The 15,045-nt window shown below is 39.6% G+C and overlaps 1 protein-coding gene and 1 long non-coding RNA gene across 7 annotated transcripts; one reads left to right on the top strand and one right to left on the bottom strand.

Moving 5' to 3' along the window:
• Positions 1 to 47: 47 nt before the first annotated feature.
• On the bottom strand, positions 48 to 12,669 carry LOC111258572 (uncharacterized). 6 transcript variants are annotated; one of them, XR_002679072.2, is made up of 6 exons: positions 9,953 to 12,653; positions 7,097 to 7,811; positions 4,270 to 4,447; positions 3,235 to 3,590; positions 2,101 to 3,062; positions 48 to 1,752 (listed from the first exon to the last, which is right to left on the bottom strand). XR_002679072.2 is itself a non-coding variant. In XM_022829965.2 (5 exons), exons 3-5 carry the CDS (start codon positions 4,442 to 4,444, stop codon positions 2,220 to 2,222), a joined length of 1,374 nt encoding a protein of 457 aa, XP_022685700.1. In that variant the 5' UTR covers positions 4,445 to 4,447; positions 7,097 to 7,825; positions 9,953 to 12,667; the 3' UTR covers positions 48 to 2,219. The 6 variants fall into 6 exon arrangements, 5 of the variants coding, with proteins under 5 accessions (XP_022685700.1, XP_022685693.1, XP_022685718.1 ...); XM_022829965.2 differs by having other exon boundaries at positions 48 to 3,062; positions 7,097 to 7,825; positions 9,953 to 12,667; XM_022829958.2 differs by having other exon boundaries at positions 48 to 3,062.
• LOC111258613 (uncharacterized) lies at positions 7,769 to 9,253 on the top strand. The gene is made up of 3 exons (XR_002679095.2): positions 7,769 to 7,862; positions 8,091 to 8,204; positions 8,417 to 9,253. It is a non-coding gene; the product is annotated as an uncharacterized LOC111258613 (long non-coding RNA).
• Positions 12,670 to 15,045: the final 2,376 nt, after the last annotated feature.

Genomic DNA, 15,045 nt, shown 5'->3' with positions numbered 1-15,045 from the left:
ACAACGAGTGCAAAGGTGCTACGCATTTACGAAAAAATATAATAAAGTTCGTGCGGTCAGGGAACGTTCTACTTCATTTACTAAGACAAATTGGCTTCAAGAGCTTACATCGGTTTTCCGCTGACAAAGGAAGACCCAGCTTTCGAATAACAGAACAAGACAAAACAGTACACACCATAAATCCAATTATTTTCCTTTGTAATAATATCGCGACCCGATAGTCATTTTCGTAAGCTAAAAACATGTCAGTTAGTGTTGATGGGATGTTACCCGTTGCTAGCAGGCCCAAAAGTTATGTTCGTTATAAAGGATTTTTAAGAGGTACACACGAAATTTATATTTTTTATGACTTATTGTTTTTTATTTATGTAAAAAGCATTTCGCGGTTTTATTATTTTATTATTATTATTATTATACTTCTTATGATTTATTTATTTTATTTTATATAAAGAGCATTTCGCATTATTATTATCATCATCATTATAATCGCCACCATTGTTTGCTGTTACTATCATTTAATTTTCCCATTTTATTGAATCCCTTGAACGTTCCTCTCTTTTAATAGCCATGACCGAAAATAAGTCAAATGGAAATATTGTGCAAACGCTAGCGAACATCATTTTTTTCTTGCCTTTTTCCTTGGATTCATTACTTATTTTTAAATAAAATTTCAACTTTCAAGAAAGTTATACCATCTCCATCATTCATTCTCCTTAAAAGTTTTATGACATTTTTTAACGATACAGCATTAATAGCAAAAGCATTATTATTATTATTATTATTATTATTATAAGTATTATTGTACAAAATCCATCAAGAACTTTCCAAAAGGCGGTTGTCTCATATCACCTTATAGATATTAGATATAAATAAATTAACATAAATGCCTGCTATCTGTTCGTTAATAATAGCCGTACTACACATCAATATTCCCTGTGAATTTGGTTATACCGAGACCATCTACTCAATCGTGGCCGGTTCCGTGGGGGACAGAATGAGCATCAACGTAGAGCTCCAACATTCTACGGCATTTCCTATTTTGTTGATATGGCATTCGAGCATCATCTTCGTACGCGCTTTGAGCCCTGCTTAAGTTTAGCGCTTAACTACAGGAAATTTTTTTTACTTGTTTATTTTATTTGATTCATACATGAAAAGCTTGTTCATAATTGGCACTATCTACCACTTGATTTCGCCTAATGTTTGCAACAAGCCGTACCCGAAACTGCACTAGTTCAGCACGCATAATTCTACGCACAGAGTAGTTTGTTGCAAACTCATAACTATCCCTACCCCTTTTCATACCATGTCACGTTTATTTTTCGTTTTTTGATCTCATTGCGTCATCGTTCTGGTTCGATCACCACGCTGCCCACATTTTGTACTGCTATTGAAGCTCTAACCTTCACAAAATGCCAATGGAAGGTTTTACTTCGTGAACAATTTTCCAAGCACACCATTTTACAGTTATACCTAGCGTTTCTACTACAAATGCAACGCACGTCGATAAAACACATGGTCTTCGTTCGCTAGCAACCTATAGAAAGAACGTTGGAAGAAGAGGGTGACGCCATAGTGGTCAATCATCTCGCTGCTGCCCGAATAGTAGTATCAATCACAGCTGAAAATAGTCAGGAAGCTAACTAAATGATGGCACCTCCCGTAGGACCTCTCTCTTCGCAGCTTTTCTTCTACAGACACTTTAATACAGAAATAGAGATATACCACTACTCTGAAGTGCCTCTTCAATACCTTTACGCAGGTCGACAGCAGAAACAAACCGGAAACAGATGAGAGCAACAGAGATTGTGGGCGTTTTATAGTCGTCTTTGAAAATCATGATATTTAGAACCGTCATGACCCGACAAATTAAAACAGCCTATAGAACTTACCTGCAGTGATATATGTATTATTCACAAGGATTTGTGGAAACTAATCATAATAGTATATATATATATGTATATATTCGCAATTAACTTTGGCAACAGTCGCAGCACAAGCGAGTAAAGTATTCCAAGGTGGTCCAGCGAGTAAGTTATACTATATTGCTAAGGCGAAATAACAAGCAATACATCCATTGCTAATGCGATTCTCCCCTACCTGGTTGCTTTTTTGCACACAGTCTAGCCTTAGCAGGTCCTAGTCTTATCTTTGACTTCTAGCTCTCTCTATTTTTTCTCGTTTGTAAACTATCGTTACTCCAGACGTCGACGGCGAGATCACGAAACGAGAGCCGCTGCCGGCGGGGGTGCAGGTGCCCTCCGCTGGTGGGGCTTCCTCGCTTTCTTGGTAGGGTATTGCTTGTTCGGTGTAGGATCATACGCTACTGATAAATCATTGATATTGTGAAATCCAAAACGCGACTCAACGCCAATGTTGCCAACGCCACCTAGGCCGACACTAACGAGATGTGGCTGCGAACGTGAGTTTGTTTTGTTAGGCGGAGGAGGTGGCTTGATGCCGAATAGTGGAGTAGGACCTCCTCGTGGTGATGGCTTTTTTTGCCCCAGCGCCATTGCGGGCGGTACAGGTGGCACGGGTGGTGGCTGCCGGATATGTAGCTGATGGATGTTACTTGGTACGCTTATATTTCGAGGTGGAGGGGGCGGCGGTGGCGCTGTTTGTGGTTTGCTGACGCTGAGTGCGCCTCCTGTTGCTCCATGGGCGTCACTTGCACCTAGACTTTGTCTTCGTGTCAGCTGCTGAGTTTGGCTCGGTCGAACATTGCCTTTCGAGGAAGGGTGGCCAAGCGTGCTAAACTTAGCATTGGCCTTTGGAGGCGGAGGCGGTTTATGCGCCGGACGTTGAGTCCCAGTAGTTCTTGACACAGAGGAACTGCTTTGGACTGGTCGGATGGGACATCCCATCGGCGAGGCCGCTGGTGGTTTCGAAGGTAGTGGCGGACCCGGTCGCAGCTTATGCTGCGAAAGTTGTGGAGGTGAAACGTCTTTGGGAAACGTTGTCGAACAGTCTTCGGTTGATGGCGATGGCCTTTCTCGATCGGGAGACGGGCTTTGTTCCGCGATAGCGTTGGCCACTGGACTTCGTCCACTATTTATGACCTAAAATACAGCACCGAAGTCATTAGCAAAAACATAAGCGTTCTTTTCTGAAAAAATATATAAGCACGCAGCTACCAAAATCTTAATGGGGATAGCATTTTGATTAATGCTTGTCAGAACTGCGTGATCATTAAGCGTTCTGTAGATGCAAATAAGGTAATGATTATTGTACCTTGCTGCTGCTAGTTTGGTTGCTTCCTGCCTCGTTTAGCTTGGCAGCTTTACTAGCAATAGCGGCAGCGAAGTTTGCATGGACATTTCCTTGGCCAGCTGAATGCGCTCGCGGAGGTGACGCCTCCTTTGGAGGAGATGCAGACGACGATGACCTTTTTGCTTGGCCACTTGCATTAGAAGGAACACCAAGAGCTGCTCGCTGACCTGTTGGCTTTAACTTTGGCATTCCTCCAGCGAACAATCCACCAAGACCTATCGGTGCAGTATTGCCTCCCACTCCCCCTGAGACTCCTCCTGATCCAGATGAGCTTCCACCACTTGTTCCTAAGGTCGTATGGTTAGCTTTATTATTACCTGTTTGAATGAAAAACATTTATAATCTGACGAAGCAGCAGATATTATAGAACATGTAGAGCATTATGGCTTACATATTCGTCCTTTTTAAAGGTAACCTACGCCTTTTACTTTAACGCAATTTAGTTACCACGATAGCAGAGAGTATCTAAAGGAACAAACTCGCACGCAAAGAGCACTAATTCAGTTTCCGATTGAGGTCTTAGTAGCTTTTTCAAATTATCTGAGCTTTCAATATCGGCTTACCATTCAGTTACATTTGAGTAACGTGAATATCATTACACAAACTATTCATAATAAATTCAAAATAATTTCGCCGTTCCACGGACTTGGTTTTTAACAGCAGTATGACTGCTCAACTAAAATGGTTTAGCCCTTGCAAAACTTCGCAAACCCTTGTTGTGTATATGCGCCTAAAGGCATTTGATCATCAAGTAAAAAAATAGGCTAATAGTAATTGTCAAGGGCTCGTTATTAATTAGCGCTGAATACTTATGAGCAGTAATTAGTATCACTGCTACGCACCTGCACTTGTTTTGAAACACCGAAACAAAATTAATTAGACAGAAAATTAGTCCGAGTTTCAGATTACCTGTTTTTATGCTATGATAATATTAATAGTAATAACAGAAAATATAAATGAACTAGTAAAAAGACAAAAGAAACAAACTATACGGACCAACAATAGGAGCACTTCTATCATTGGTTACGGTTTTTTTCAGTTTGGTACCGCTACGAATTTGTGATAGTAAAGCTCCTCTATCCGGAACAACCCCCACTGGGGCACTTCCTAAAGAAGGCATTGATGGCGGGGCTGGTCCGCTTGGAGGTGGAGGTGGCGGAGGTGGTGGCATTTTCTGGAAAATTCACAAACCAAAGCTTGTTAAAAATGCTGAATTAATAATGCTAGTAAAAGTAATACTCGTTCATAATTCAACCATGAAAAACCAAAAAATAACTATACAAGGTCGTAACGTTAACCACATTATTCGTATCATATAATTACCCTCTTTTTTGAAAGAAAGCAACTTCATCATATAAATAATGCAAGAGGTTACGTACATTATCTCGTATTTTTTGTACAATTAGATTTAAAAGGTGCAAATCCTTGTTTAAATATTATGGACATTATTCACATTTCGTTGCATTAATGAAGGCTGAAAAAGCAATTCCGTCTTTGAAGCACTATGGTTAAGACCTGCCTGTTAATAAATAAATAATATATTTTAAAAATGATATGCTCAAGTGAATTGTTCTCAAAACGAAACGAGATGCAACGACTACTGTATGTTGTATTATATGAGTCAAATAATGAGTCATTGACATCCATTTATTCTGAAGAGTTTTAGTAATGGGAATGAATGTTTACTGCCGCAGTACAATCGTAACGTTCAAAAGTTCACTTGGTTTATTTTTTGTTGTATTCCATAAAGATTCTCGTACCTCGCAGTTATTTAAAATTGTAATGCGATAAGTTTTCGCTGGCTTTGAAAGGACTTAAGTTGTCTCATGCATGCCAAAAGCATCGAATACGAATGTATACATTTGGCGACCGATTCATACTAGCTCTATGACTTCCATCAAAATATTTCATAAAAATTTCGGTAAAGAATGGCTAACGCAAAGCGTGTTTAGTGTTTCCTCTGCAGTAGTACAAAGCCTGAAGCGGAAACGGATCGAGTTGAACTCAATCAAGTGTTGTAGATTACGATAATTGGCGTTTAATGAAATCACGCATTCACTGTGCACGAAACCTGCCATCGGAGAATAAAACGCCTTTGCGTAGCGTCTTTTTATGAAGACATTAAAGATCCCCTAACAGTTGTAATTAGAGATACAATATGCATAGATGAAGTTTCCCTGCTGAGTGATTTACACAAAACAGCCTTCTCTATAAAAGGTGCATCAACTAACTGGAGTGACAAGATCGTCATAAACGTCGTCATCATTGTTGATGACCGTGGATGTTAGATCATTGCGCAACCGATTCCTTTAGTGTGTATATATACAAAATGTAGTATGCAACGGATATCTCGTCGTTTTTAAATGCGTTTATCGAGTTGATTTGCTGCAAGTCAGCTCTCATGGATGTTCCCACATAATATGTCGATTTTATATACCCCGATAAATTTTGTTTCTGCTTTTATTGACACCATCGAATATTGTATCACCATATGATACAATATTCGAGGCTCGCTTGTATTCAATTAACACTACCTGTACGAAGAATATCTTAGCAGTGCTTGGAGATGTAAAAAGTCCAAAAAAAGGTAGCTATATACTGGTATTTCTGACAAGCCTCCAGGATTTTTGGTAATACCACCAACTAACAAAGGCATCGGTGGACACAATCGAAGCTTGAATGTTTTTTCTTCCTCAGTCTGATAGGGTCTTCTCAAGGTCACAACACTAGTTAGCAGACTACCAAAATTAACACTTACGCCTAAATATAAAAACAACACTTCAACATTTCTTTCCAAGTCTATGACAACATCACGAGATTACAACGTTGCCCAACTGAGCAACTTGCCCGATGAGTTCATTAATGTTGGATTGTGGGGGGCATATTGGAAGCAGTTCTGTCGCCATTACGGTGGTGACATAACTAAGGCATCGTCTAATTGTAATAGTCATAGCAGTAAACTCTATATAGCTACAAGATGACAGCGCCCGAGTAATACAAAACCGCCACTTTTTCGACGGATTTTAATGATTTAGTTACCGCCAACGTCTGATGTCCGAATCGGTCGAAACAACTACGGTACAGGTTGTCAATAGCAGACTATCACTGACTGGCCGTGCTTTCGCGCCTCAACAGCAGCTTACAGAGCCATATCGTCTTAATACATCGAATGTTATTCTAAGAACGACGGTTAAAATGTACACCTTAGCACAAATACTTACTGCGACTGACTCAATCGGTTAGCTATTTAAGCAATTTTGCTTGTAATGATAATAATAATAATAATAAGTAGTACAACGTTTGCACCTATTATAGACAAAATGATCTCACTAAATATAATCGTAATAAGCAAGTTCAACATAATGTAAAATCTAACAACTGATTTAAATTAATGAAAGAAGCGAAGGCCACATATTAGGTAAGCTACAACATTTTTACTCTAATTTGCAGTACTTCGGTTAGTCAGGCAATAGAGTGCTGTGAACATGTGTTGATTTCCATCCCGACTTCGATTTTGCAAAAGCAGTTTTTAGTATAAACGTATAGTAAGCTCATCTATTGTAAGTTTTGGTTTGTAATGTGTGCATGATATTTCTAACTTTGTGCCTAGTTTAATTTATCAACCCTTTAAACTTCAGCCTACTAAGCGGACAACCTTAGGTAATTACATTCCTAGAACGGAGATCTTTACTCTATAATTTATTATAATTTAAATTCAGTTGATAGTTGCGCTCAAAACAATATCCTAAATTAAACAAATACCAACGGAGTTTTGTTTGCCAGCATAATCAATGTATTGTTCGCTATAATAGTTACTTCTTACCTTAAATCTAGGTATATATGGATTTCTTTGAATTATCCGGACGCTGTACCAAATTGGTCTTCTTTCGTGTCTGACTTTGCCGGCAGCGAAACTGACAGTAAGACTATGTTGCAACAGGACGCTAAACGAGGGCCACGTTGATAAAAAAAATTAATAAGGAATTTAACAAACTTAGAAAAACTTTTCCGATTCTATCATACTGAGTTTCTACGAGTGACTTCGGAGGGCCAAGCTTACTAACACTTGAACAGCACTAAATTTTGTGTATGTATAATTAATTTCTAACGTTACACAACAATCGTACAGGTTTGTGGTACTTGGAAGTTATAATGGCTGACTTGTTTAGATCCTTATATAAGCGCAAACGAAATAAACCACCTGGAACTTTGGGTAAAATAATGAACAATTAAATCGCCATAGTACGCTCTATAATGTTAGGTAAAAATAAAAAAAAAGTCAGTAAAAGAGAGTTGTGTTTATTATGACATCGTAATAGATTACATATTCCTTAGATTACATAACCGTATTATGCGCCACTAATTCAAAGTGACAAACGTCAATGACCCGCTATTTCGGCCGCAATATTTGGTCTCTCGCGATCGACAGCTTTTCTTTAATAACAACGCAGGCATCGAAGCAAGAACACCAACGGCTAACGGAGACGCCCTTCGCCTGACAACCTGCTGTTCCGAAACTTCTTGTCCTTGCTTTTCTCCTAAAAACAAAAAGCTGTGAAAAATAATGGTCGCCGCATACGATACCGATGGTAACTACGAGCCTCGATGACAGCTACAGAGATCTTTTCTAAACGCGTCGCTTTGCCAAGTGACATTCTGACCTAGTCGACAATATAACAAAATGAAGATAGAGGCCAATGGTAGCGACTCGCCCTATCTACGACGTGATTTTATGCAACGTATTTGTCAACGTCTTGTCACTTCAAATGAAAAACAGAGAACAAATCATACAAAAAGAAAATCACCTCTTATTTCAGACCGACCTTTGGCTGTTGACCTGTATACGAAAGCTGCAGCAAAAAGAAGATTGGGATACGTTTGGAAAAATAACTAGATAGGTAGATTCGACACACTCAGCCCACGTACTTCCGGTAAGTGCATTAGATCATATTGTAAGATACGTATATTGCGCTTTACAGAAGCGCGTTGACCGCAAACGCTGTAAAAAGCGATAGCAACGGTTACGTAGAGAATCATGCTGTTTCCTACATGTCCTTTTCTATCACTGAGTTATCGGTAGCAATCTATGGAGGAAGCCCCCCACCGAACAAACAAATGCTGGCTCTTTTCTATCGGGCTTCAGGTACTGGGAAACGACGCATTATCGTGAATAGGACTTCAGCGAAATATCGAGCAACAGTAAGCGTTTGTGCCTGCGTGTCTCTCTATGGTCTGATTCCGTGAAACAAAGAACGGACGAATCATTGGTTGACGCACTGACGACAGTAATGACTCAATATATCCATAGCAAAATCGTGAGTTAAAAACACAAACAATAATAATTTTCATTATTACAGGCAATGATCTAGGCCAGTATTTATGAAAGTGTGCATATATATAAATGTATATATGTTGATCCGAACAATCCTGTAGGGTGTAATATAAACCTTGATTATTTTAGGACTCTGGACGTGGCTTAATGAGAAGACTTTGTACTGAAAACCTTAGGGCTCAAAACATTAATTTTCATATTTAAAAATAAAGGGAAATATTTTTTTAATGGTGTAGCATGCCTTTTACTGGATAGACGCACCAGGCGTTTTGCTCATAGCGTGTGGGGTATCAATAAGCTCTGTAGACACTTCATCGTGCAAGCAACATACCTATAAACAAACAAATTCCTTTATGTCAATGTATTTATTAACAACCCCAGGGCGAATGGTTACACGCATTTAATCATACCACTGTAGCCTGCTACACACATGGCATCGCAATACATGAATGTATAATGTCAGCGCATATCGTATGCGCAGAGTGATCGTGTAAATATTTTTTACGCTTTACATCATCCGTATGACCATAGTGACAGCAGCCATACTCTATGCTGAAGCGTTTGTGTCACCACATTCAATATATGTACTATATGTATGCAATTTAACCCGCTATATGAATAAACTTATTTGTTTTGCTGCAACTACCGTTCCATTAGTTGTCCATTAGTTATTCTTAATCACGTTACGGTATTGTATCTTTTATATAAGTCACATTCTAGCACTATTAAACAGGCTTTGGTCCAATGGTAAACTTCTATGGGCCAGACCGTCACAAGAAAACAAAGGTCGAAGCGGTCGTTTAACGATTTGTGTCTTGTATCATTTAGGCACGAACTAAGTCGCAGTGCCATAACTTTATACATAGTATAACGGCTTACTTATGTATTTCAAATTTATGCAACAAGTACCGACATCGTAAGACGATATATTATATACTGAAATATTATTAACGAGACAAGAGGACATAAAATAGACACGGCAAACATGAAAGCTCATAATATCAAACAATACAATGACGTATTTTGAATTGCGTTGGAAGCGAAATCCAGCTCGTAAATTTAGACAAAAGCGTTTATTTGATAATTCGTCCATAATGCACCTCATTTATCTATTTTCCTTTCGAGGTTTGCAGATCTGTCTCCTTTTCTTTTTCTATTACTTTTTTTTTTATATGTAGCCATTCCTGTCCCTTTTAACAATTCACGTCCACCACATATGCTGATTAATCCCGTCGTTTATTTTCCATTTGATTCACCTCATACGCAAAAACTCTAAATTACACTGATTGATTCATATTTAATTTTATTATTATCACTCTACCCATATGTTTATTATGTCACACTCACCTCTTAACTTTGATGGTCAGTTAGGGTGTCCAATGGACAGCGACGAATATGGCGTTGCTTCTGTTGGGGGTTGTGCCGTCCGTATTGACGTAACAAGTCGTGATAATGTTGTTGCGGATGATGATGTTTTGCTTTCTTTGTCTTTCTGCCTCGGTTCTTCTTGTTGATTGTTCGACCGTTTGATTTAATCAGAAGTGTTTTACGCTGTTCAGTGGCTATAACCACTACTCCAATGTCGCCATCATCAGCAGCACCACTGCGACCATCTCAGAGGCCATCAACGACCACTGAGGGCCACTGTTTCAGGGCCTCCTTGAAGCATAAAAATTCGACGACTTCTGAGACGGCCTATGTTGTCTTCACAATGATCCACTCACATTAATTATCCTGTCTTTCTCTTAAGAGCTTATTAGTTGCTGTTGTTTTAGCATAACAGCCAGTAGAAGTGGTGCTAATATTCCTTAACACTCGTAGTATATATATATATATATCACTGATCTCAGATATGAATGATGCTCAACTTTAGAAGCTCATTCACACACCACATATACATGTGCCTAGACACAAAAAGCCACTCTTGTCTTGTAGATATCACTGTCACAGCTGCTGCTGCTGCTACAGCTGCTGGCAGCGACCAAAAAGAAACAGGACTGATGGCAAGTTTTACAAGTTTAACGCTGAGAGGCTTCTCTTACTTTTTATGCCAACGTCGTCGTCCTATTTCCTTATTCTCCTCGTTTTGGACTCTACAAATGTATCAAAAGTGAAGTAGTTAAAGAGCACACAGGTGCACGGACACTTATAGTGAAACGAACAGTGGGTTTACACATGTCTTTGTAGCGATATTTTGTTTCTTTTTATAGACACATTGCTAATTATGCACTGAGGTCGGGCTGACGATCAGCTGAGACAACCGTACTAATATCGAAGCTGTACTCGCCCAAATGTTGCTCGACACCCCGTTCCTCGGATGCTGTCGTTATTCTATCGTCTGTCGTGTTGACGAACATCATTTGGCGACGCCAAATGCATACGGATCGATCGCGCGTCGTTGCTCATTCCCAGCAATTACAAACGTTAGTGACACCTTTCATGGTCGCGTTTGTCTCCGCTGTTGTCGTTGTCGCCGATGCGGCAACATTTGCCGGAAACGCAGTTACACCAGCAGCATCAATACTGTTTAATGTTTGCACGAGAATGGACCACGGCGGCAGAGTTTTTCGAATGAGAAAACGAAAAAAAATCGAAGCAGAAACAGCCGCTAAGGGGCGAGCATCAGATCAAATTCGACGTTTAGAATACGTGCTGCTGCTGCTACTGCTGCTGCTGCTGGTATTAGTATTAGCGGCCTATCGGCGGCAGTAGCAAGCAGACTGTGTGGTTACAGCCTTGTATCGCTGGCCTTCTATATCTTAGCCTGTTTTATGTGTATGGGCATATGGTCGTCTGTTGTCGATGAATGATGGCGCTGTTGCGGTCTCTTCTGCTGATGTAGACGACGCTGGCAATAATGATGATGTTAATAGAAGAGACGGTGGCCGAGTCAACGACTAGCAACATCGTCGCCGGCAGCGAACGGCAATGCTGACCACCGCCAGTCCGCCCGTCCGTCGATCTATCGGTGGCTTCATCCGTCCAGTCCAAGCAGTCGACCTTACTATTTGTTCAGTGCTTATTCGAGCGCTCTACGGTTCGCGCTTGCTTAGACACTCACATGACAGCAACGCCGGACGGCAACAGCTACGAGCAGCAGCGATCTAGAGCTGGCCACAGATATCATTGCTCACGCAAACATTCAACCCAGTAGTGCAGGGCTATCAGTGCTACTATAACCGCCAAAACTTTTCCTTCTCCCCTTTTCGGTTCGCCCGAATGCTCGCAGAAGAGTAGTGGCAGCGGCCGCCACGCCGCCGCTTCTACTATTCTTCTGCTCGAAATAGAAATGATAGCGGCCGTAGTGGCGGTGCTGTTCCAGTCACTGCGCTGCTGCTACCCCTCGTAGCAGCGAAAGCAGGCACCAGCCAGCCGGCAGCCGTCAGCAGTACGACACCCATGTACATACATAAATACAAGCGGGAGCGGCGACACACATCGAGAGTCGGACGCGGAGAGAGAGGAAGCAACAGGGCCCTGCTGCATCCACAGCAGCCTTATCGGACCTGTGACGTTGGCGGCGACGAGCAGCGAACAATGATATTGATCTATGCTGGAACAACAGCAAGAGCTATCAAGAAGGGGGCGGTCCATTTTTATTGCAGTAACTTCTTATTCTACTCTAACTTTGACCAAAAAATAGAATCGCTGAAGTTACCTAGGTCTTAGTTGTTAGATGAGGGAAGTACTAATGCATTATCCTTCGAAATAAATACAAGTGGATGCAACTAGTTAAGAGAGTGTTAATGGAAGGTTTCAGGACATGAAACTACTATTAGAAATTATAACTCGTTCCTTTTTCTAATGTTGTCTGCCATGTTTTACCATATTTATTTAGGCGAAGACGCGTTGAACAGCGATGCGAGGCGCCGTTATATCAACACAGTCACAAGATCAGAACAGAGTTCGCAATAAAAAAAATCCGAATACATAACCCAGTCGTGATAACTATTATCTTTCAGATCGAGTTATCTTTATATATTCGTAGTTCGTTCGAGAAGTAGTTATTGTTTTTCGTTGATGAAATATACGAGATTTGATTTGAAGTTATTTGAAAAACTTAATTGTCCTGTATTTTAATTAAGTTCCGTAGTTATTTACTTTGAAAATTACGCGCACCACTGACGAGAATAATATTTCAAACTTGGAATTCAAGTATTTTAGTATGTTTAAAATAAGACATAATACTGTAAGCAATTTATCGACGTGTCCGACAGTAATTTAGCGCCGAATCATTTAATTTTTATATTAACACATGTTTAGAAAGCAACGCTTAATTTCGAAACAGGTAAGATAAAGGAAAATCGAAAAAAATTGTCGAAAGTGTATTAACCTCTGAATATATGATTAGATATGAAGCGAAGTTTGCCATTCTGCAATATAATTTTGGTGTGAAGTGTCGTCAAAGAACTTCATTGGCTTTGAGTTAAATCTGTTCCCGAAATTTAAGATACGATAAGCCTTCGCGGTAAGATTTGTTTCAGCCAAGACCACTACGCACTGATCTTCAATTTTTCACTTCAGTATTACTGCGAACAGACCTGGCTCTTCACTTTACAGAGTTAGAGTTCCGTAGGAGAAAGTGTCAGATGCTTGTCGGATCAATACTTTTCTTGACATGGCAAGGCTTCTGCCGTCTTCTGCTTCCTTTCTAGCTGTACGTCTGGATATCTTGCATTGTTTGTTTTCTTAACTTGTTTAGCCATAAAAATGGGATTATTTTGTTTTCTTGTTTTCTGCCCGTTTAGAGGACTGCCTCTTTCACTCGCGTGTTAGCGGATAACTACCCTTTTAGTCATTCTGTCTGAGGTTGTCTTCAGTACCAGTTTGCACGAAACCTGTTCGTCGCGTCCGTCTTTGTTAGGTCATTCGTGGAGTGTTACCTCATGGAAGGGAATTTTTGAGTTTAAGAACGTTGTCGTATGTTATGTTGCGCAATAACGATATCACAATGAGTCCTTTGCTATAAAAAAAAAAATGAAAAATAGATTTTCAGGTGCCCTTGTAGTCATAGAGAAAGCAGTATTATTATTCATGATCTTTCTGTCCCATAGATAATACGAAGTCACCCTCACTAAATACGACGTTTCTCTGTTTTCCATCAGAATGCCAAGGATAATTGTACAAGGTTAGCTATTTGCAATCTTCTTAACGTTCAGGAAAACAGCAAGGAAGAGTTTTCACGCCTTTAAAATAAAGCTGTGTATCAGCTTATCTTTGGCTATGAGTCGTTGTGCGTGACAATACTGTCAGCCTGCATTCATGGAAACCATCTTGCAAAACATAAAACTGGTAATCTCAGCATATAGAAAATTACGTAATGAAAATTTTTATTTATTCTTCATGTAAAAACATGGTTTTCTCGATTCAAAACGATACTTTGCACAAAATTTTTTCGATAAGTGCTGTAAATATTATATACCACAAACAAAATTTAATTGAAAGAATCTGGGCCCAATCACTGTTTCAAGCCACGCTACATGTCACAATGTATATTATATAATTTGTGTGAATATATTTTTTTTTTATCACAAACTGGTTTATCACAAAACGATTGTAATTTTTTGGCAAGTACAGTTTTTTGACCCGAGGCATCGGGTTTGCGTATGTAGCTTATACGAAGAACGTGCTCCTTAAAATGTTGACGCTGTCATTAGTCTTTCTTAGTGCTTTTAATTCTTGCGTCCGATATCGCCAATAAACCTGCTATCGGATAGCTGGCTCCCGGCACAAAATGAAATCTATGCTCAAATTTGGACCCAGACCACTGCGTGTTCGAAAGATTAACAAGCAACTTTGTTACACGAAGGCCTGGGCGTTTTTCCTATCTATGCCCAATTTGCAGTTTAGAAGTTCCGCATGTACATTAGATTTAATATGTATAATATTTAATCATCCTCTGTTTTAGATTATTTCCAACTACACCAACTATCGACTAACAATTTCAGCTAAACTTTTCGTGTGCCACTAAATCATTTGGATCTTTCTAGAGCTAACGTTGCCATGTGACTTCAAGCCTACTCGATAAATGATTATGCTCTATTAAGCTACTTCAGCTGAATCGCAAATGTGATGCAAAATCTGCATAAAATGTCCTTGGCTCATATTGGACCTTTTACGTCCTTTTTTCCATTTGCTCGTAAAGGAATTGAAGATTTGTTTGTCATTCAGCCCGTATTGACGATTGGTCCTGAAAATTATTCCTTTTTCCGCCAGTATTTCATGTAAAAGTCAAAGTGGAAAACAAGCAGTAATAGTGTTATCTATTCATGATAACCTAACCGAATAATAAAGCAACGAAATTTGCTCCATCAAATTTTAGATGCAAAGGTACCCGAAGGTTTCAAACAAATGAACTGATAGATTAGCCTATTCCTCAAGCATATTTTACTAATAGGTAAATGTTTGCTGAGTACTAATTGTCATATTTATATATGTTA

The sequence above is a fragment of the Varroa jacobsoni genome, unplaced genomic scaffold (assembly GCF_002532875.2).
Source record: "Varroa jacobsoni isolate VJ856 unplaced genomic scaffold, vjacob_1.0 scaffold_22, whole genome shotgun sequence".
In the NCBI taxonomy this organism is placed as follows: Eukaryota; Metazoa; Arthropoda; class Arachnida; order Mesostigmata; family Varroidae; genus Varroa; species Varroa jacobsoni.
The sequence above is the reverse complement of the archived record's forward strand: the minus strand, read 5'-3'. Positions and strand labels throughout refer to the sequence as shown.

Excerpts from the sequence above, each read along its gene's own strand:
- LOC111258572 (XM_022829974.2), bottom strand. The coding sequence starts at position 4,444 with ATGCCACCACCTCCGCCACCTCCACCTCCAAGCGGACCAGCCCCGCCA. Across the intron at positions 3,591-4,269 it reads TAGAAGTGCTCCTATTGTTG|GTAATAATAAAGCTAACCAT; the intron begins GTCCGTATAGTT and ends TCATTCAAACAG. Across the intron at positions 3,063-3,234 it reads ACCAAACTAGCAGCAGCAAG|GTCATAAATAGTGGACGAAG; the intron begins GTACAATAATCA and ends GCTGTATTTTAG.